General features: G+C 44.7%; 1 protein-coding gene across 3 annotated transcripts in view; it reads right to left on the bottom strand.

Moving 5' to 3' along the window:
* Window positions 1–15220, bottom strand: part of osbpl8 (oxysterol binding protein-like 8) — a gene marked incomplete at its 5' end in the record, with an annotated part of 166617 nt that overhangs the window by 26097 nt on the left and 125300 nt on the right. For all 3 annotated transcript variants that reach the window (XR_014568794.1, XM_083757795.1, XM_083757796.1), the window contains 8 exons: window positions 1676–1860; window positions 3279–3504; window positions 4624–4789; window positions 5739–5823; window positions 9828–10031; window positions 11525–11626; window positions 12954–13034; window positions 14016–14089. Coding sequence is in view for 2 of the 3 variants with exons in the window: in XM_083757795.1 (XP_083613921.1) it covers window positions 1676–1860; window positions 3279–3504; window positions 4624–4789; window positions 5739–5823; window positions 9828–10031; window positions 11525–11626; window positions 12954–13034; window positions 14016–14089 (1123 nt within the window). The remainder of the gene's footprint in view (window positions 1–1675; window positions 1861–3278; window positions 3505–4623; window positions 4790–5738; window positions 5824–9827; window positions 10032–11524; window positions 11627–12953; window positions 13035–14015; window positions 14090–15220) is intronic.

Genomic DNA, 15220 nt, shown 5'->3' with positions numbered 1-15220 from the left:
GATGCTAACACCAAAATGGGTGCCCGGTCAGAATGGGTTAAATATACGCATCAGGAGAATTGAAGAATTGGTCGATGAATCCAAACGACACGTACAGAAACATGTCTCCGATTGCTCAGTTCCAATCCAACATAAACTGGGAGGTTAACGATTCTTAACCCATTCTGACCTGAGATCAGATTCACACGAGGTTTCCACTGGACACACACTGGTCTGATTAACCCATTCTGACCTGAGATCAGATTCTAAAAAAATGTCAGTCGTTCTTCGATTTTTACAAAAATATCAGATCTACAAGCTCATAGCGCGCCACTCGGTGGCGCGCTATGAGCTTGTAGATCTGATATTTTTAAATAGCTAAAGCACGACATGATGCTGACACCAAAATGGGTGCCCGGTCAGAATGGGTTAAGTCTGATGAATCTTAAACAATGATTTATCAGACTTAAGAATCAGTAACTTTTTTTAAACATCTTTGAGTGACAAAGGATTGGAATTGTATAACACAAGGAAGACAGATCCTTTATTATTGGAAATGCTATTGTATGGAAATTATTTACAGCGACAGTTTGCCGACGACCAGTTAGCAAGCGACACCGACCAGTTAGCAAGCGACACCGACCAGTTAGCAAGCAACACCATTGTACTACAATGAGAGTCATGCACAAATCGATTTAGAAAATAGAAGTGCAAATAAAGTTTCATAATTCACAACAACTACTACTACTACTTTGGTGTTAAAACTTTGAATTTCTCTAACTATAAACATTCACGACAGCAGACAGTACGAAATATAATTTATGAAAAGGCTACTACAGTACAGTGAAGTCGGTTCAGGTGAAGTTGTTGTAGGCTACAGTATGTTGGTACGTACTATCTGACGAGGTACCATTTGAGTGGGCAAAACCTTACATATACTAAATTAGACTAAATAGTTTATAGTGTCAATATAAGTAAAATAATATAGCCTTTCCATGAAAGGTGGTTTGCTGTGGTAAATGAAGGCAGTGTGTTTGAATCTGCATACAGGGCTCTGGCCCTCCCACCAGTCCCACCCCTCACTGGGTAGGAAGAACCAAGGACTATTGAAAGAGGACGGGAAGCGAAGACCGTATGGTGGAGTCCATGTTGCTCCCAGGAAGGAAAGAAACATTAGATAGCATTTCTGTTGGATTATATAGCATTTGATACAGACTTATAGCATGTTATGTAGACAGCACTGTAATTGTATTGTATGTAGTCATAGCACGCCATAGTACACATATATAGCATAGTAGTAAAGATGTATAGTTTATATGTATAGTGTATGTATAGTTTCACTATATAAATATTCCACTGTTACTTTCTTAGCTTACGCATGTTTCATGATAAATGCTTTTTATGTGATGTATTCCCATGCTTTGTTCTTGCTTAAATGTAAGTCACTCTGGATTAAGAGCGTCTGCTAAATGCCTAAATTGTAAATTGAAGACCGTACCGCTGGACTCCATGTTGCTCCCAGGAAGGAAAGAAACATGCGCAGTGGGCTATAATTATGCAGCCAACACTTCCGCGTTCAGCTTCCTTGGTCTCAACTGCGCATGTTTCTTTCCTTCCAGGGAGCAACATGGACTCCGCCGTACGGTCTTCGCTTCCCATCCTTGGGAAGAACGGTGGAAGCGGGGTGGACACTTACTCGGACAGGAAGTCTGCGTGGAAGTAGTAATCGGAGAGCTTGTCCAGGAAGGAGCGCGGCTCCAGGATGAAGGTGGGCAGCACCACCTTGGACAGGTCCATCCCGGGACGCACCTGCTTCAGCAGCGTCCAGATCAGAGACTTGTTCTCCTCCGACACCGTCTCCGTCTGGCACTCCTCGCCGGCCTGGGGGAGGACAGGACAGGACGGCCATGTCGTGTTACTAGACTGCAACGCTCTAGCACAGTGGTTCCAAAACTATGTCATGTCAAGGAAACGACATGAAGAGATTTTCCAGGGCCCCCCCCCCCCCCCCCCATAAGAGAAGATTTTTACGGCTCTAGCAGTGATTCTCCCCCAGTTTCACATGCATTAGTCTACGGATCCCTATTCAATGGCATTTCTATCTCTGAGACTCCCAATGTATATTGTAGAATCAATGTTAATTTAACTCTGAGAGTGTACAAATGGAACCAAATGGACCCGTTTGTACACTCTCAGAGTTACAGACCCATTTGGTTCCAAACCATAATCATTTAGCTGGGGGACACCCTGGAACTCCCTCAAGGACCCCTGGGGGTCCCCCGACCCCACTTTGGGAAGCGCTGCTCTAGTCAGTCCCTGACGGTCCATCTCTCGTTGTCTGCGTGCCATCTGTCGCATTTCTATTTCTCACTCCTATGCTTATTTATTCACGAGCTTTATTTTTAAGCTGGAAAACGTGACGCTTAATTCCAGACTGGGATAGTGCAATCTTATATTATGGTGATAATACCAGAGTTTCATTACTTCCGTGGCTGTTGCTAGGCTACAGGTACGATAAACATGCTGGATGTGTTCGTGTGGAGGTATTAGCTCATGGACCATACATTATTCATGACGAGTTCATAAGAGTACAGCTGCCAACACCCCAAGCTAGACTTTAACACACATTGCATATCTAGATTCACACACTGAAAATGTATAAAGTAGATTTAGCTCCTAAATGTAGCAGTAGTTTAACCCATTCTGAACGGGCACCCATTTTGGTGTCGGCATCATGTTATGCTTTAGCTATTGAAAAAATAGCAGATCTACAAGCTCGTATCGCGCCACCGAGTGGCGCGATACGAGCTTGTAGGTCTGCTATTTTTTGAAAAATCGAAGAACGACTGACATTTCTAGAATCTGATCTCAGGTCAGAATGGGTTAATCAGACCAGTGTGTGTCCAGTGGAAACCTCGTGTGAATCTGATCTCAGGTCAGAATGGGTTAATTAGTAGGATGTCACCTCATCGATATTTCACAGCCCTCATCACATCATGACAATCACAACACACAGTAGCTGAGATATCTAGTGTTCAATTGAAAAGAAGTGACGGAGTCGAGACTCAAGTGAAACAACCTATAAAGGGCCTTTCAAACATGAAGCGAGGAACGCACACGTTGTTGTCTGGATCAATCACTCCCACATGACCATAATAATATAGAGGGCATAACGAAAACGCACCCAGGGCGCAGTACCCCCCACTGCCACAAGGGGGGGGGGTAATATCTCACAACGGGTAAGGGCTAGTAACTATAATCTATCTGATCTTACAGTAGACAGTAGTGGATAACGGTACCTCTCCCAGCTCCTCGTGCGACTGCTCCAGGTACGGCGTCTCCCTCAGGGCCTCGTTGGGGTCCAGGTCGATGTAGGAGTCGTCCTGGCGCTCCGACGTGTCACTGTCGCTGTCCTCGCTCTTCTCCGGGCCCTCGGGGTCCGAGTCCTCGTGGTCCTGCTCGCCCTCGCGGTCAGACTTGTCCGAGTACAGGTCGGGGTCTTTGAACTGGTCGCTGTCGTTGAACCTGGCGTGGAGGAGCAGGGCGGGTGGAGGAGAGGAATAAATGTCTAAACAATTCAGATCAGACAAATAACAACCACAAAGGTCTTCACCAATAGTGCTATTACACCAACATAATCATATCTACTGTCTGTGCGGAGCTAATCTCACAAACCACTGGACCGATCAACTCCAATCTTTGTATGCACGGCCCAGTAGGCCACGCAAGTAATTTTTCACGTATGATTTATACTACTGAAATATGTAGAATAGTCAGATAACTCACGAATAGATTTAACCAATATTTATTATAGAATGAGAATATAAGTGTGAAGTGTGCATATAATATTTTATCTTGGCGTGCGGCTCTGCTGAATCTTTTCTCCCTGCTCGGCATAATTAAACACCATCATTAACCCATTCTGACCTGAGATCAGATTCATATGAGGTTTCCACTGGACACACACTGGTCTGACGAACCCATTCTGACCTGAGATCAGATTCTAAAAATGTCAGTCGTTCTTCGATTCTTCAAAAATAGCAGACCTACAAGCTCGTATCGCGCCACTCGGTGGCGCGATATGAGCTTGTAGATCTGCTATTTTTCAATAGCTAAAGCACGACATGATGCTAACACCAAAATGGGTGCCCGGTCAGAATGGGTTAAACATTAAGAGCAGGGAGATAGATATACAATAACAACCCCCCCCCCATGGGGAACAGAGATAACAGAGCCCACCGGTGGTGCTGGGGTGGTGGTGGGAGAAAACATCACATAACAACAACCAGGAACCATATGCAGAGGAAGACAGGAAGAAACATGCAGTCTAGGTGAGCTTAAATACCCCGCCCAATTGGTCAGCTGACTGCCACATCAGCGAATGACACACTGAATACACCCACATAGTAATGCAGCATATTAACCCCTTGAGCACAGTATGAACCCCCTCAAGTATATCTGACTGAACTAACTATGTATCATTTAATGTAGAATGTAAGTTAATGGGGCTGTGATTACACTGATACTTTACCCACATTGGAGTTATACATCACTAATAATGAATATGTCACAGATAATTGATGTCATATCATAGGCTGATGGCATGAAGTCTGCGATAAAAGTGATGAATTTGTGGTCACTCACTGAAAGCCCTGCATGTTGTGTGCTCGGAGCAGGCTGTAGAAGTTGATGGAGTGCTCTCCGGACGGCGGTGCGATGGTCACGTCCTCCTTGCCCTCCCGGATCATGGACCTTTTCAGCAGGCTGGAGCACTTCAGGGCTAGTTCCAGAGCGTCCATCCAACAACGTCCTGCGAAAGGTCACAGAAAATCATGTTATGTAACTATAAATGCGCCACGTCTCTGTCTGCGTGTGTGTGTACGGTTGTAATGCATGTAACTTAAGAACCGTTTGTCCCACCGACGTCAAATTCGACACACGCGTTCCACACCCCCGCAGGGAGTGCAGTGCCCGGTATCGAGTCGGTCGGACCCATGGTTCTCCAGAATCACCACAAAAGGCTCTGGTCAGGCTCTGCCAGTGGGCCTAATGAGGCCAAGTCCCCTCAACTGTGCAATTTCCAGCCTCTGCCTCAGCCAATCGATTGCCATGGCAACCCCACACCTGCAAATTGATTACTTAACCCCTCCACTTTTCACAGTTTCACTGACACAAAACGGGTGCTATGACAAGTTGACAATTAAGCAATATTACACGAGAGGGTGTTGTTTAACGTGATTATTGCCACGACAGGGATGCGGTCAGGAACGAGACGAAGTCGAGTTCCGCAAGCATCACTGAAGTGGCAATAATCACGTTAAACAACACCCTCGAGTGTAATATTGCAATTCTACAACAGTTACCCTTAAAACAAAGAAAATCGCTGAAAAAATATATTTTTTTAATGACAGATGTAGTCACTACGACCACAAATGTCCAAAGAAACTAGCTAGCCTAGCCACCGAGTTTGCTAGCGCTCTGGGAAAACAGAGCGGCTGAATTCTTTGTTTTGATTAGGTGGTGAACAGTAGTGGTTTGATCAACGGCTAGAAACCGTTTCAACCAATCAGATTGCTTCCTCTTAACGACCTGTTGTAGAATGGTTATTATTAGGTTCCCAAGTTGCATCATTCTCAAGTAGGCCGGTGGCCGACAGGCACGTACACGTCTAGTATCCTGGAAATGTACTAGGGTTCGATTTGTTATTTAGATTTAGCTCAAAATGAAGACACTTATGCGTAGCAAGGGTTATGGATTACCGTCAGACTCCGAGGCAGCGCGGATGATGAGGTGGCTGCTGGGTAATGGCTGGGTGATGGAGCCCACCGCCTCGCCTTTGGGACCCTGTTGGGACAGCGAGAGAGAGTTAGACGGTTTTCGTCTCGTCTTGTTCTTGTCTAAGGCTCAAAGTAGAGTCTAAGACTATGCAGAATTCTAACATTCCTAATCTTAACTTCAGTATAACTATGATTAAACCTAACCTTATTCCTAAACCAAACCTTATTCCTAACCTTAACCTCAGTAGAACAAATACACGAACCACTGGTTTCCCACCAAACCAGATTTGCTTATCCAAGGAAAAGAAAAGTCAACAATACTGTTATTTTGGAATATATGGCATGCCTCAATTCCTACAAATATATCTTCCATCTGGCTTGCGGATTGCCAATACACCTTTTACAGTTCTGTCCTAATTAAATATTTTATTCTTACATTTTTATTAGTCTATTCCACAAAGGAATACATTTTAACAGCGATACGATATGTATCACGATACATGGTTGACGATACGATACATGGACCATTTTGGTTCCACTCTTTTTCATTTTTCTTCAAAACATTGCTAAATACCTCACACAAAAATTAATCGATTAATTGCATAGCAAAACGATTCGACACCGATTATTTCCATTGCAAAACGATACGATACAAAGTCAATGTTGCAGTTTTCATTTCGATATACTTTGATTCTTCAAATTAAAATTCGATGCAGTTACTATATCGTTACACCCCTACAAGCTACCGTTATCTTGCACAGCTGTACCTGTGAGCAAAGTATGAGTCATGCGATTGGGACTTGTTCTTACCAAGTCTCCTCTCCTGACAATAGCTCAATTAGACCATGGAAGAATGATCATGTCTTGACAATGGCTCATTTAGAATATGGAAAAAAACATACAATGTCTTGACATTTTTAGACTATGGAATAAAGCTCATGTTGTTCCTGAACAGCCATGCACATTGTCGCCCCCACGTGCTAATGCGTATTTCTTTGTGAATAAAATAGTGATGATTTAGCAACTAAACTCACGGCCACTCATAATTATTTATGATGTTTCATTTCTCTATTCCAATTGAAAATTGAAGAGAGATAGAGAGAGAGAGAGAGAGAGAGAGAGAGAGAGAGAGAGAGAGAGAGAGAGAGAGAGAGAGAGAGATACTTGAGATACTTGTGTGGAATAGTCGTCAATGGATACCAAATGATTACTGCGACAGACAATGCACCAGCTGAACCCACTGCAAAGGGACAATGTGTGCTCCCTTATGAAAAGGCTGTGTGTACTAAGGCTGATGTACTAACACATGATGGCTGCATAATCTAAGAGTTCCTGAAAAGCTAGTGAAAAAAGACCTGAGCTCCAGTTAAAAAAAGCTCAGTGGTTAGAGTGTCCGCCTGAGACTGGGAGATCGGGGTTCAATCCCTGGCCGAGACAATGGTATAGTATAACCATTGCTTGGCACTCGTCTGCATCAAGGGTTGGATTGGGGGGTCAGTTGGGGGGTCAGTCCCTGCTTGGCACTCTGGTTAAATCAACATTGATGTTACAATATAAATTGGGGCTCCCAGAGATAGAAATGCCATTAAATGGGGGTCCGTAGACTAATTCATGTCAAACTGGGGGGTCCTTGAAATTAAAATGGTTGAGAATCACTGCTAGAGCCGTAAACATCTTCTCTTATGGGGGTCCCTGGCATGTCTTTTCAATTTGGGGGTCCTTGACATGAAAAAGTCCTCACCTTGACAGCCCAGATGGACTGTATGGTGTTGGTTTAATGGTTCCTCACCTTGACAGCCCAGATGGACTGTATGGTGATGGTTTAATCATGGTTCCTCACCTTGACAGCCCAGATGGACTGTATGGTGATGGTTTAATCATGGTTCCTCACCTTGACAGCCCAGATGGACTGTATGGTGTTGGTTTAATCATGGTTCCTCACCTTGACAGCCCAGATGGACTGTATGGTGATGGTTTAATCATGGTTCCTCACCTTGACAGCCCAGATGGACTGTATGGTGTTGGTTTAATGCTTCCTCACCTTGACAGCCCAGATGGACTGTATGGTGATGGTTTAATCATGGTTCCTCACCTTGACAGCCCAGATGGACTGTATGGTGTTGGTTGGTTTAATGCTTCCTCACCTTGACAGCCCAGATGGACTGTATGGTGTTGGTTTAATCATGGTTCCTCACCTTGACAGCCCAGATGGACTGTATGGTGTTGGTTTAATGGTTCCTCACCTTGACAGCCCAGATGGACTGTATGGTGATGGTTTAATCATGGTTCCTCACCTTGACAGCCCAGATGGACTGTATGGTGATGGTTTAATCATGGTTCCTCACCTTGACAGCCCAGATGGACTGTATGGTGTTGGTTTAATGCTTCCTCACCTTGACAGCCCAGATGGACTGTATGGTGATGGTTTAATCATGGTTCCTCACCTTGACAGCCCAGATGGACTGTATGGTGTTGGTTGGTTTAATGCTTCCTCACCTTGACAGCCCAGATGGACTGTATGGTGTTGGTTTAATCATGGTTCCTCACCTTGACAGCCCAGATGGACTGTATGGTGTTGGTTTAATGGTTCCTCACCTTGACAGCCCAGATGGACTGTATGGTGATGGTTTAATCATGGTTCCTCACCTTGACAGCCCAGATGGACTGTATGGTGATGGTTTAATCATGGTTCCTCACCTTGACAGCCCAGATGGACTGTATGGTGTTGGTTTAATCATGGTTCCTCACCTTGACAGCCCAGATGGACTGTATGGTGATGGTTTAATGGTTCCTCACCTTGACAGCCCAGATGGACTGTATGGTGATGGTTTAATGGTTCCTCACCTTGACAGCCCAGATGGACTGTATGGTGATGGTTTAATGCTTCCTCACCTTGACAGCCCAGCTGGACTGTATGGTGATGGTTTAATCATGGTTCCTCACCTTGACAGCCCAGCTGGACTGTATGGTGTTGGTTTAATGCTTCCTCACCTTGACAGCCCAGCTGGACTGTATGGTGATGGTTTAATGCTTCCTCACCTTGACAGCCCAGCTGGACTGTATGGTGATGGTTTAATCATGGTTCCTCACCTTGACAGCCCAGCTGGACTGTATGGTGATGGTTTAATGCTTCCTCACCTTGACAGCCCAGCTGGACTGTATGGTGATGGTTTAATCATGGTTCCTCACCTTGACAGCCCAGCTGGACTGTATGGTGATGGTTTAATGGTTCCTCACCTTGACAGCCCAGATGGACTGTATGGTGTTGGTTTAATGGTTTCTCACCTTGACAGCCCAGATGGACTGTATGGTGATGGTTTAATGCTTCCTCACCTTGACAGCCCAGATGGACTGTATGGTGATGGTTTAATCATGGTTCCTCACCTTGACAGCCCAGATGGACTGTATGGTGATGGTTTAATGCTTCCTCACCTTGACAGCCCAGATGGACTGTATGGTGTTGGTTTAATGGTTTCTCACCTTGACAGCCCAGATGGACTGTATGGTGATGGTTTAATCATGGTTCCTCACCTTGACAGCCCAGATGGACTGTATGGTGTTGGTTTAATGCTTCCTCACCTTGACAGCCCAGATGGACTGTATGGTGATGGTTTAATGGTTCCTCACCTTGACAGCCCAGATGGACTGTATGGTGATGGTTTAATGCTTCCTCACCTTGACAGCCCAGATGGACTGTATGGTGTTGGTTTAATGGTTTCTCACCTTGACAGCCCAGATGGACTGTATGGTGTTGGTTTAATGGTTCCTCACCTTGACAGCCCAGATGGACTGTATGGTGTTGGTTTAATGGTTCCTCACCTTGACAGCCCAGATGGACTGTATGGTGTTGGTTTAATGCTTCCTCACCTTGACAGCCCAGATGGACTGTATGGTGATGGTTTAATCATGGTTCCTCACCTTGACAGCCCAGATGGACTGTATGGTGATGGTTTAATCATGGTTCCTCACCTTGACAGCCCAGATGGACTGTATGGTGATGGTTTAATCATGGTTCCTCACCTTGACAGCCCAGATGGACTGTATGGTGATGGTTTAATCATGGTTCCTCACCTTGACAGCCCAGATGGACTGCTCCAGAGGGTGGAAGAGCTTGAAGCAGAAGCCGTCCTTCTTGGACGGCCTCTCGATGAGCTCACAGGCGTTGAGCAGCACCGTGCCGACCCACTGGCCGTTCTTGTGGGTCTTGTAGATGAGCAGCACCCCTGGTTTCAGCACGCACCACAGCTTGGTCCAGCTCTTCAGAGTGCCACGGATCTGCGGTGAGGAGCACACACATGGAGAAAAAGGTTGAATTATAATAATAATAATAATAAAACTTTATTTGTATAGCACCTTTCATGACATCAAATGCAGCTCAAAGTGCTTTACAGAACAATGGAGAATAAAAGAAAAGCAAAGCATAAAAGAAAAGCAAGGCAACGACATTAAAAAACAAGCAGTAATGCAATACAGTGAGGACATGAATAACAAAAAATATAAGATCACTTAAAGGCAATGTTGTAGAAGTGGGTCTTGAGCTGAGCTTTAAAAATGTCTACAGAGGCTGCCTGACGAAGGTACAGTGGGAGCTTGTTCCATGCCGACGGCCCGTAGAAGCAAAAAGCTGCTTCCCCGTATTTTTTAGTTGCCATTTTTTTAGGCAAAGCGAGCAGGCCAGCAGTGGAAGACCTTAGGGGGCGGTTTGGGACATATTTAGGCAGGCAGTCATGTAGGTAGGAAGGTGCGAGACCATTGAGGGCTTTATAGACAAGTAAAATAATTTTAAAATCAATCCTAAAAACAACCGGAAGCCAGTGCAGTGATGCCAAAACTGGAGTAATATGTTCTCTCATCTTAGTTCTAGTTAAAACTCTGGCTGCTGCATTTTGGACAAGATGTAATCTGTCAGTTTTTTTTATTTATTATGATGTACGTAACTTATAAACCGTGCAATGATGTTTAGCGGCGGTCCGACCAATATGCCCATATATGGGCAATGGCATAATGGAGCTTTGGTTGTCCAGAACAGCCAATCCTAGACTTGCCCTACATTTTCTCAAAGTGTGGAAATGCGGTGTGAGTTTGAACATCAGCAATGTTCAGTGAACAGACGTCATAACTATGGGACCCTGACGAAGGCTGAATGCCCAAACGCGTTGGTCCTTTCTTGTAATGTTCTTTGCCAAGCCTCTTAACCCATTCTGACCTGAGATTAGATTCATACGAGGTTTCCACTGGACATCACACACTGGTCTGATGAACCCATTCTGACCTGAGATCAGATTCTAAAAATGTCAGTTGTTCTTCGATTTTTCAAAAATAGCAGACCTACAAGCTCGTATCGCGCCACTCGGTGGCGCGATATGAGCTTGTAGATCTGCTATTTTTAAATAGCTAAAGCACGACATGATGCCAACACCAAAATGGGTGCCCGTTCAGAATGGGTTAAATAAAAAAGGCTTTTTTTCACCTCACTGGAACAGAGTGCCTTGGATCCTCTTCTTTTATCGTTAATGTTCACTGAATGTTCTCCAAATGATGACACGCCCGGTGAGTGTTGGTTTTACACCTAGTCTGAGGTGAAGCCAAGGAGAAATTAATCCCCTTTTTCTGTATTCCTTCCTTGGCCTCAATTCAAGGTAGTCGAGCATTAAATTATTCATGCTTGCCTTTTATCAAGGCAAGCATATCTGATGTGAACAACAACACAGCAAGGCTGACGACCCGAGAGACGGCGAGCGAGCGAGCGAGCGTGTGATCGATCGAACCTTGAGCCAGTCGGCCATGACGATGACGGAGGGATCGGTGATGGTGCTCAGGAGCTCCTTGGTGGCCCTCTTCTTCTCCTCCCTGTAGTTCTTCTTTTGCACCTGCAGAAGACACACCGAAGCGTGTTAACCCATTCTGACCCGAGATCAGATTCATACGAGGTTTCCACTGGACACACACTGGTCTGATTAAACCCATTCTGACCTGAGATCAGATTAAAAAAATGTCAGTCGTTCTTCGATTTTTCAAAAATAGCAGACCTACAAGCTCGTATCGCGCCACTCGGTGGCGCGATATGAGCTTGTAGATCTGCTATTTTTAAATAGCTAAAGCATAACATGATGCCAACACCAAAATGGGTGCCCGGTCAGAATGGGTTAACACTGATTATTACCAAGTAATCGATGCATATTTAATCAGGCTACATAGCTTCCTTGTTTGAATAATTGCAGCTGGACCTGTGCTATACCACTATTTGTACTATACTGTCTATTTTATGCACGTCGTGTACATTCAAATTCAAACTAGGCTATTTGAAAAGGTAAATAAATGTTAATGATTTTTTTTTTTTATGTATTTATTTTAAATTAAATACAAATAGCAGCAACCTGTTGCATGTGAAGTCCATGGCCAGTTACGGATGCGAAATAACAAAAAGAGTTCCTCTTATCAATTGTATTAAGGAGAGCTGGATTAAGGCAATTTCATTGCATTATTACACCTATCGTTTCTGTTTTTAAAGTTGAATATTTCCAATAGTAGAGGATGGGTAATTGCAACTCCACCGATATCTCACACTGGTGGTGCGTGTTTGGGTTGCAGAAAGTGACATGGATTTGACATGGATCTGATGCATTTTGATACAGATACATGGACTACAGTAGCTCAGCGGAGTGACAGGAGGCGGACTACAGTAGCTCAGCGGAGTGACAGGAGGCATTTCCTAGGACAGTGGTTTTCAACCCATTTCACACTAAGGACGATGATCTCTTTGGTATTTGAGCCACAGACCACAGACCATTTGATAGCCTCGGAAACCCAGACGTTTTTATTTCCAGGGAGAAAAACAAAAGTCTGGGAACGAGTTTCAATTCAGCATAGAGTAGCCGCGCAAACGTCCATCACTCTCTGCTGATTTCTGATCCTCTGCACCTTTGTTAAGTAATGTGTATGTTTAACAATAATTTAACTCCTGAGAGCGTAACATGAAACCAAATGGACCCGGGAAGGTCCATTTGGTTTCATTTTACGCTCTCAAGAGTTAAAAATCTATGGGTCCATTTGGTTACCAACTCTCGATCATTTAGCTAGGGACCACCTGGAACCCCCTCAAGGACCACTGGTGGTCCCTGGGATCACCGGTTGTTGTTGTTGGTGTGTGCGTGTGCATGCATGTGTGTGTGGATACGGAATGGTAAGTTCACCAACCTTGAGGGACTCCTTCTTCGTGAGCCTTCCCCCGGACGCCGAGACGTCTTTGTCAGAGCCATTGTAGAGCTTTGTTTCAGACTGCGTGGGTCATACAAATAATTGTGATTAAAGAATTAATTGTGTTTTGGACATTGGCCACTGGAGCATATAAAATACAGTATATTTCTGTTCATTTAATCCAGCAGTTTCTTTTGAGGGCGATTATGTAATCTGCTAGTTAGCAGGCCGGTCAAACTAACGAGTCACATTTCATTTCCAGAGAGGAAAAGACAAAGTGTAGGAACTGAAGTGCAGTGGTTTGATTCAAGATGGTACAAACTGCCTAAATAAGTAAACAACCACTCTATTTTTAGTTGTGAAACAACTTGGGAGCAGCGTTATCACAGAAAGAAGAAAAATTAGGACGCTTGGTTCCTGCAAAGCCGGGAAAACCTGAAGTAGCCAACGCTCCCTTAGCTGGGCTGTTCTAATGAGGAAGCACACAGATGACTCAGTCAGTCGGTGTCAGCTAAAGTCCACGACCTAACTGTAGGGATTGAAGAAATTCTATAGGCATGAGATGAGAGAGCCTGAGGGCAGTAATCACCAGCCAAGTACAGTTTTCCAGGTCTTTGAAACGGCCTTAATGAGAGCAGACGTGCCTTAGTAATTCTTTTTAATGAGAGTTGGTCGATTATTTGGGACGAGCAGAGAAGTTGAGGGGATCGAGGAGAGGCAAGTGGGTGCGCTTCCGTGAAACTCTTGCGCACACGACGTGCCCGTTTCATACGCGCGTCCGCGGGCAGCAAGAGCTGGATTGTGGTCAGCTTTTGTTTTCCCCACGCTGCTTCTCTCTCTGCACATGAGACCACGGCACCAGCCCCAAGCGAGGGGAGCCCACGGTGCCATGGAGCCCGCCCTGCGTCACTCACTGCCCGTCTCAAAGTGCCGTTTCCTCTGACGGATTGTACACTGAATTCATATTGAAACAACATCACCATCAACAACATTCCACCCAACACACAGCGGCTAGCGTTTGAAGTGAGGAGAGACGAGACTTTCAGATGTTATTGACTTTACCTTGCTCTTGGATATGGAATGCGAGTCCTCTTTCAGAGGCAAAGACAGGAGGTCCTCCTTCCCTCGGTCGAAACCTGGAACGACAGTAGAACAGGACAAGATCAACAATGATGTTCGACATGTAAAGGGTTTCTTTAAGTAGTCTTAAAGTGTTAAGACTACTATATAAAGGGATTCATAACGTATTAAGTAGTGCCATAGATAGAGACAGGAAGGATGGGGCAGAGTAGTAGACGTCAGATGTCAAACAGAAAAGAGAAAATAGACTGCCCAGAGAGATGCATGCGGTTCATGACCCCAGCAGCAGTTCCCTTGCACTTTCTTAGCACGCCGAGAGGCTCTGAATTATTCATGGCATCCGTTAGCTCATATACAAGACCTTCACCTGCAGACCTGGCTAGGGGGCCAAAGAACAATTACTTCTGTGCCAAGAATGTCTGAGTGACGTTGACAAATGATTACAATAATGCAATTCCAACATTGCTGGATATCGTGACTGCAATATGAATCCAACATACGGTGGTGGAGATGGTCAGATCGCAAGATTCTATTTTCTTTCTTTCCCTTTTAAAACAAGTGGGAAATTGTGGTAGAAAGCTAAACGCTTCTCAGACTTTATTCAGATTACTTCCTTCAGCAACTTAATTAATTGACTAGTGATTCGGGATACCTCCCAAAAAACCTTAGATATAGTAGAAAATGAATTTTCTTAGTATCTGTCTAAGGAGTCTTCATTGTGTTATTTTTGTGGAGTGCTGTGTGCGAATCATTCTGCCAATTTCTCTTCATGTTTTTGAGACCACCGCACCTGCAGTTTACTCTGGACTATAATGAAAATTGCAGTCAAAGCTGCAGTTGTAATTTCCTTTGTCCAGTCTTACCAGAAAACCGCCAAAACAAACCCACAAACAAACCCACATAAGCCTAAGGGCCGATTCATACTCCTATTTTACCGCTGTTTCGGCGCTGTAGTGCCGAAATGATTTCGGCTTGGCAGAAATGTTCAGTAGCACCGAAGAGCCGACTTTAGGACGGTACCCCCCCCCCCCCCCCCCCCCCCCCCCCCCACAGAGCCGAACCGACTTTTATTGGGCTATAAAATAAGAGTATGAATCGGCCCTAACAAGTGAGTGAAAAGGAAATGCTCCAGACTGTCAGCAAGTACGTTTGGCCTTGCATTATTAGATGATGGGCCAGAAGTTCCA

This window comes from Protomyctophum parallelum (genome assembly GCF_964188405.1).
Source record: "Protomyctophum parallelum genome assembly, chromosome: 22".
NCBI classification, from domain to species: Eukaryota; Metazoa; Chordata; class Actinopteri; order Myctophiformes; family Myctophidae; genus Protomyctophum; species Protomyctophum parallelum.
The sequence above is the reverse complement of the archived record's forward strand: the minus strand, read 5'-3'. Positions and strand labels throughout refer to the sequence as shown.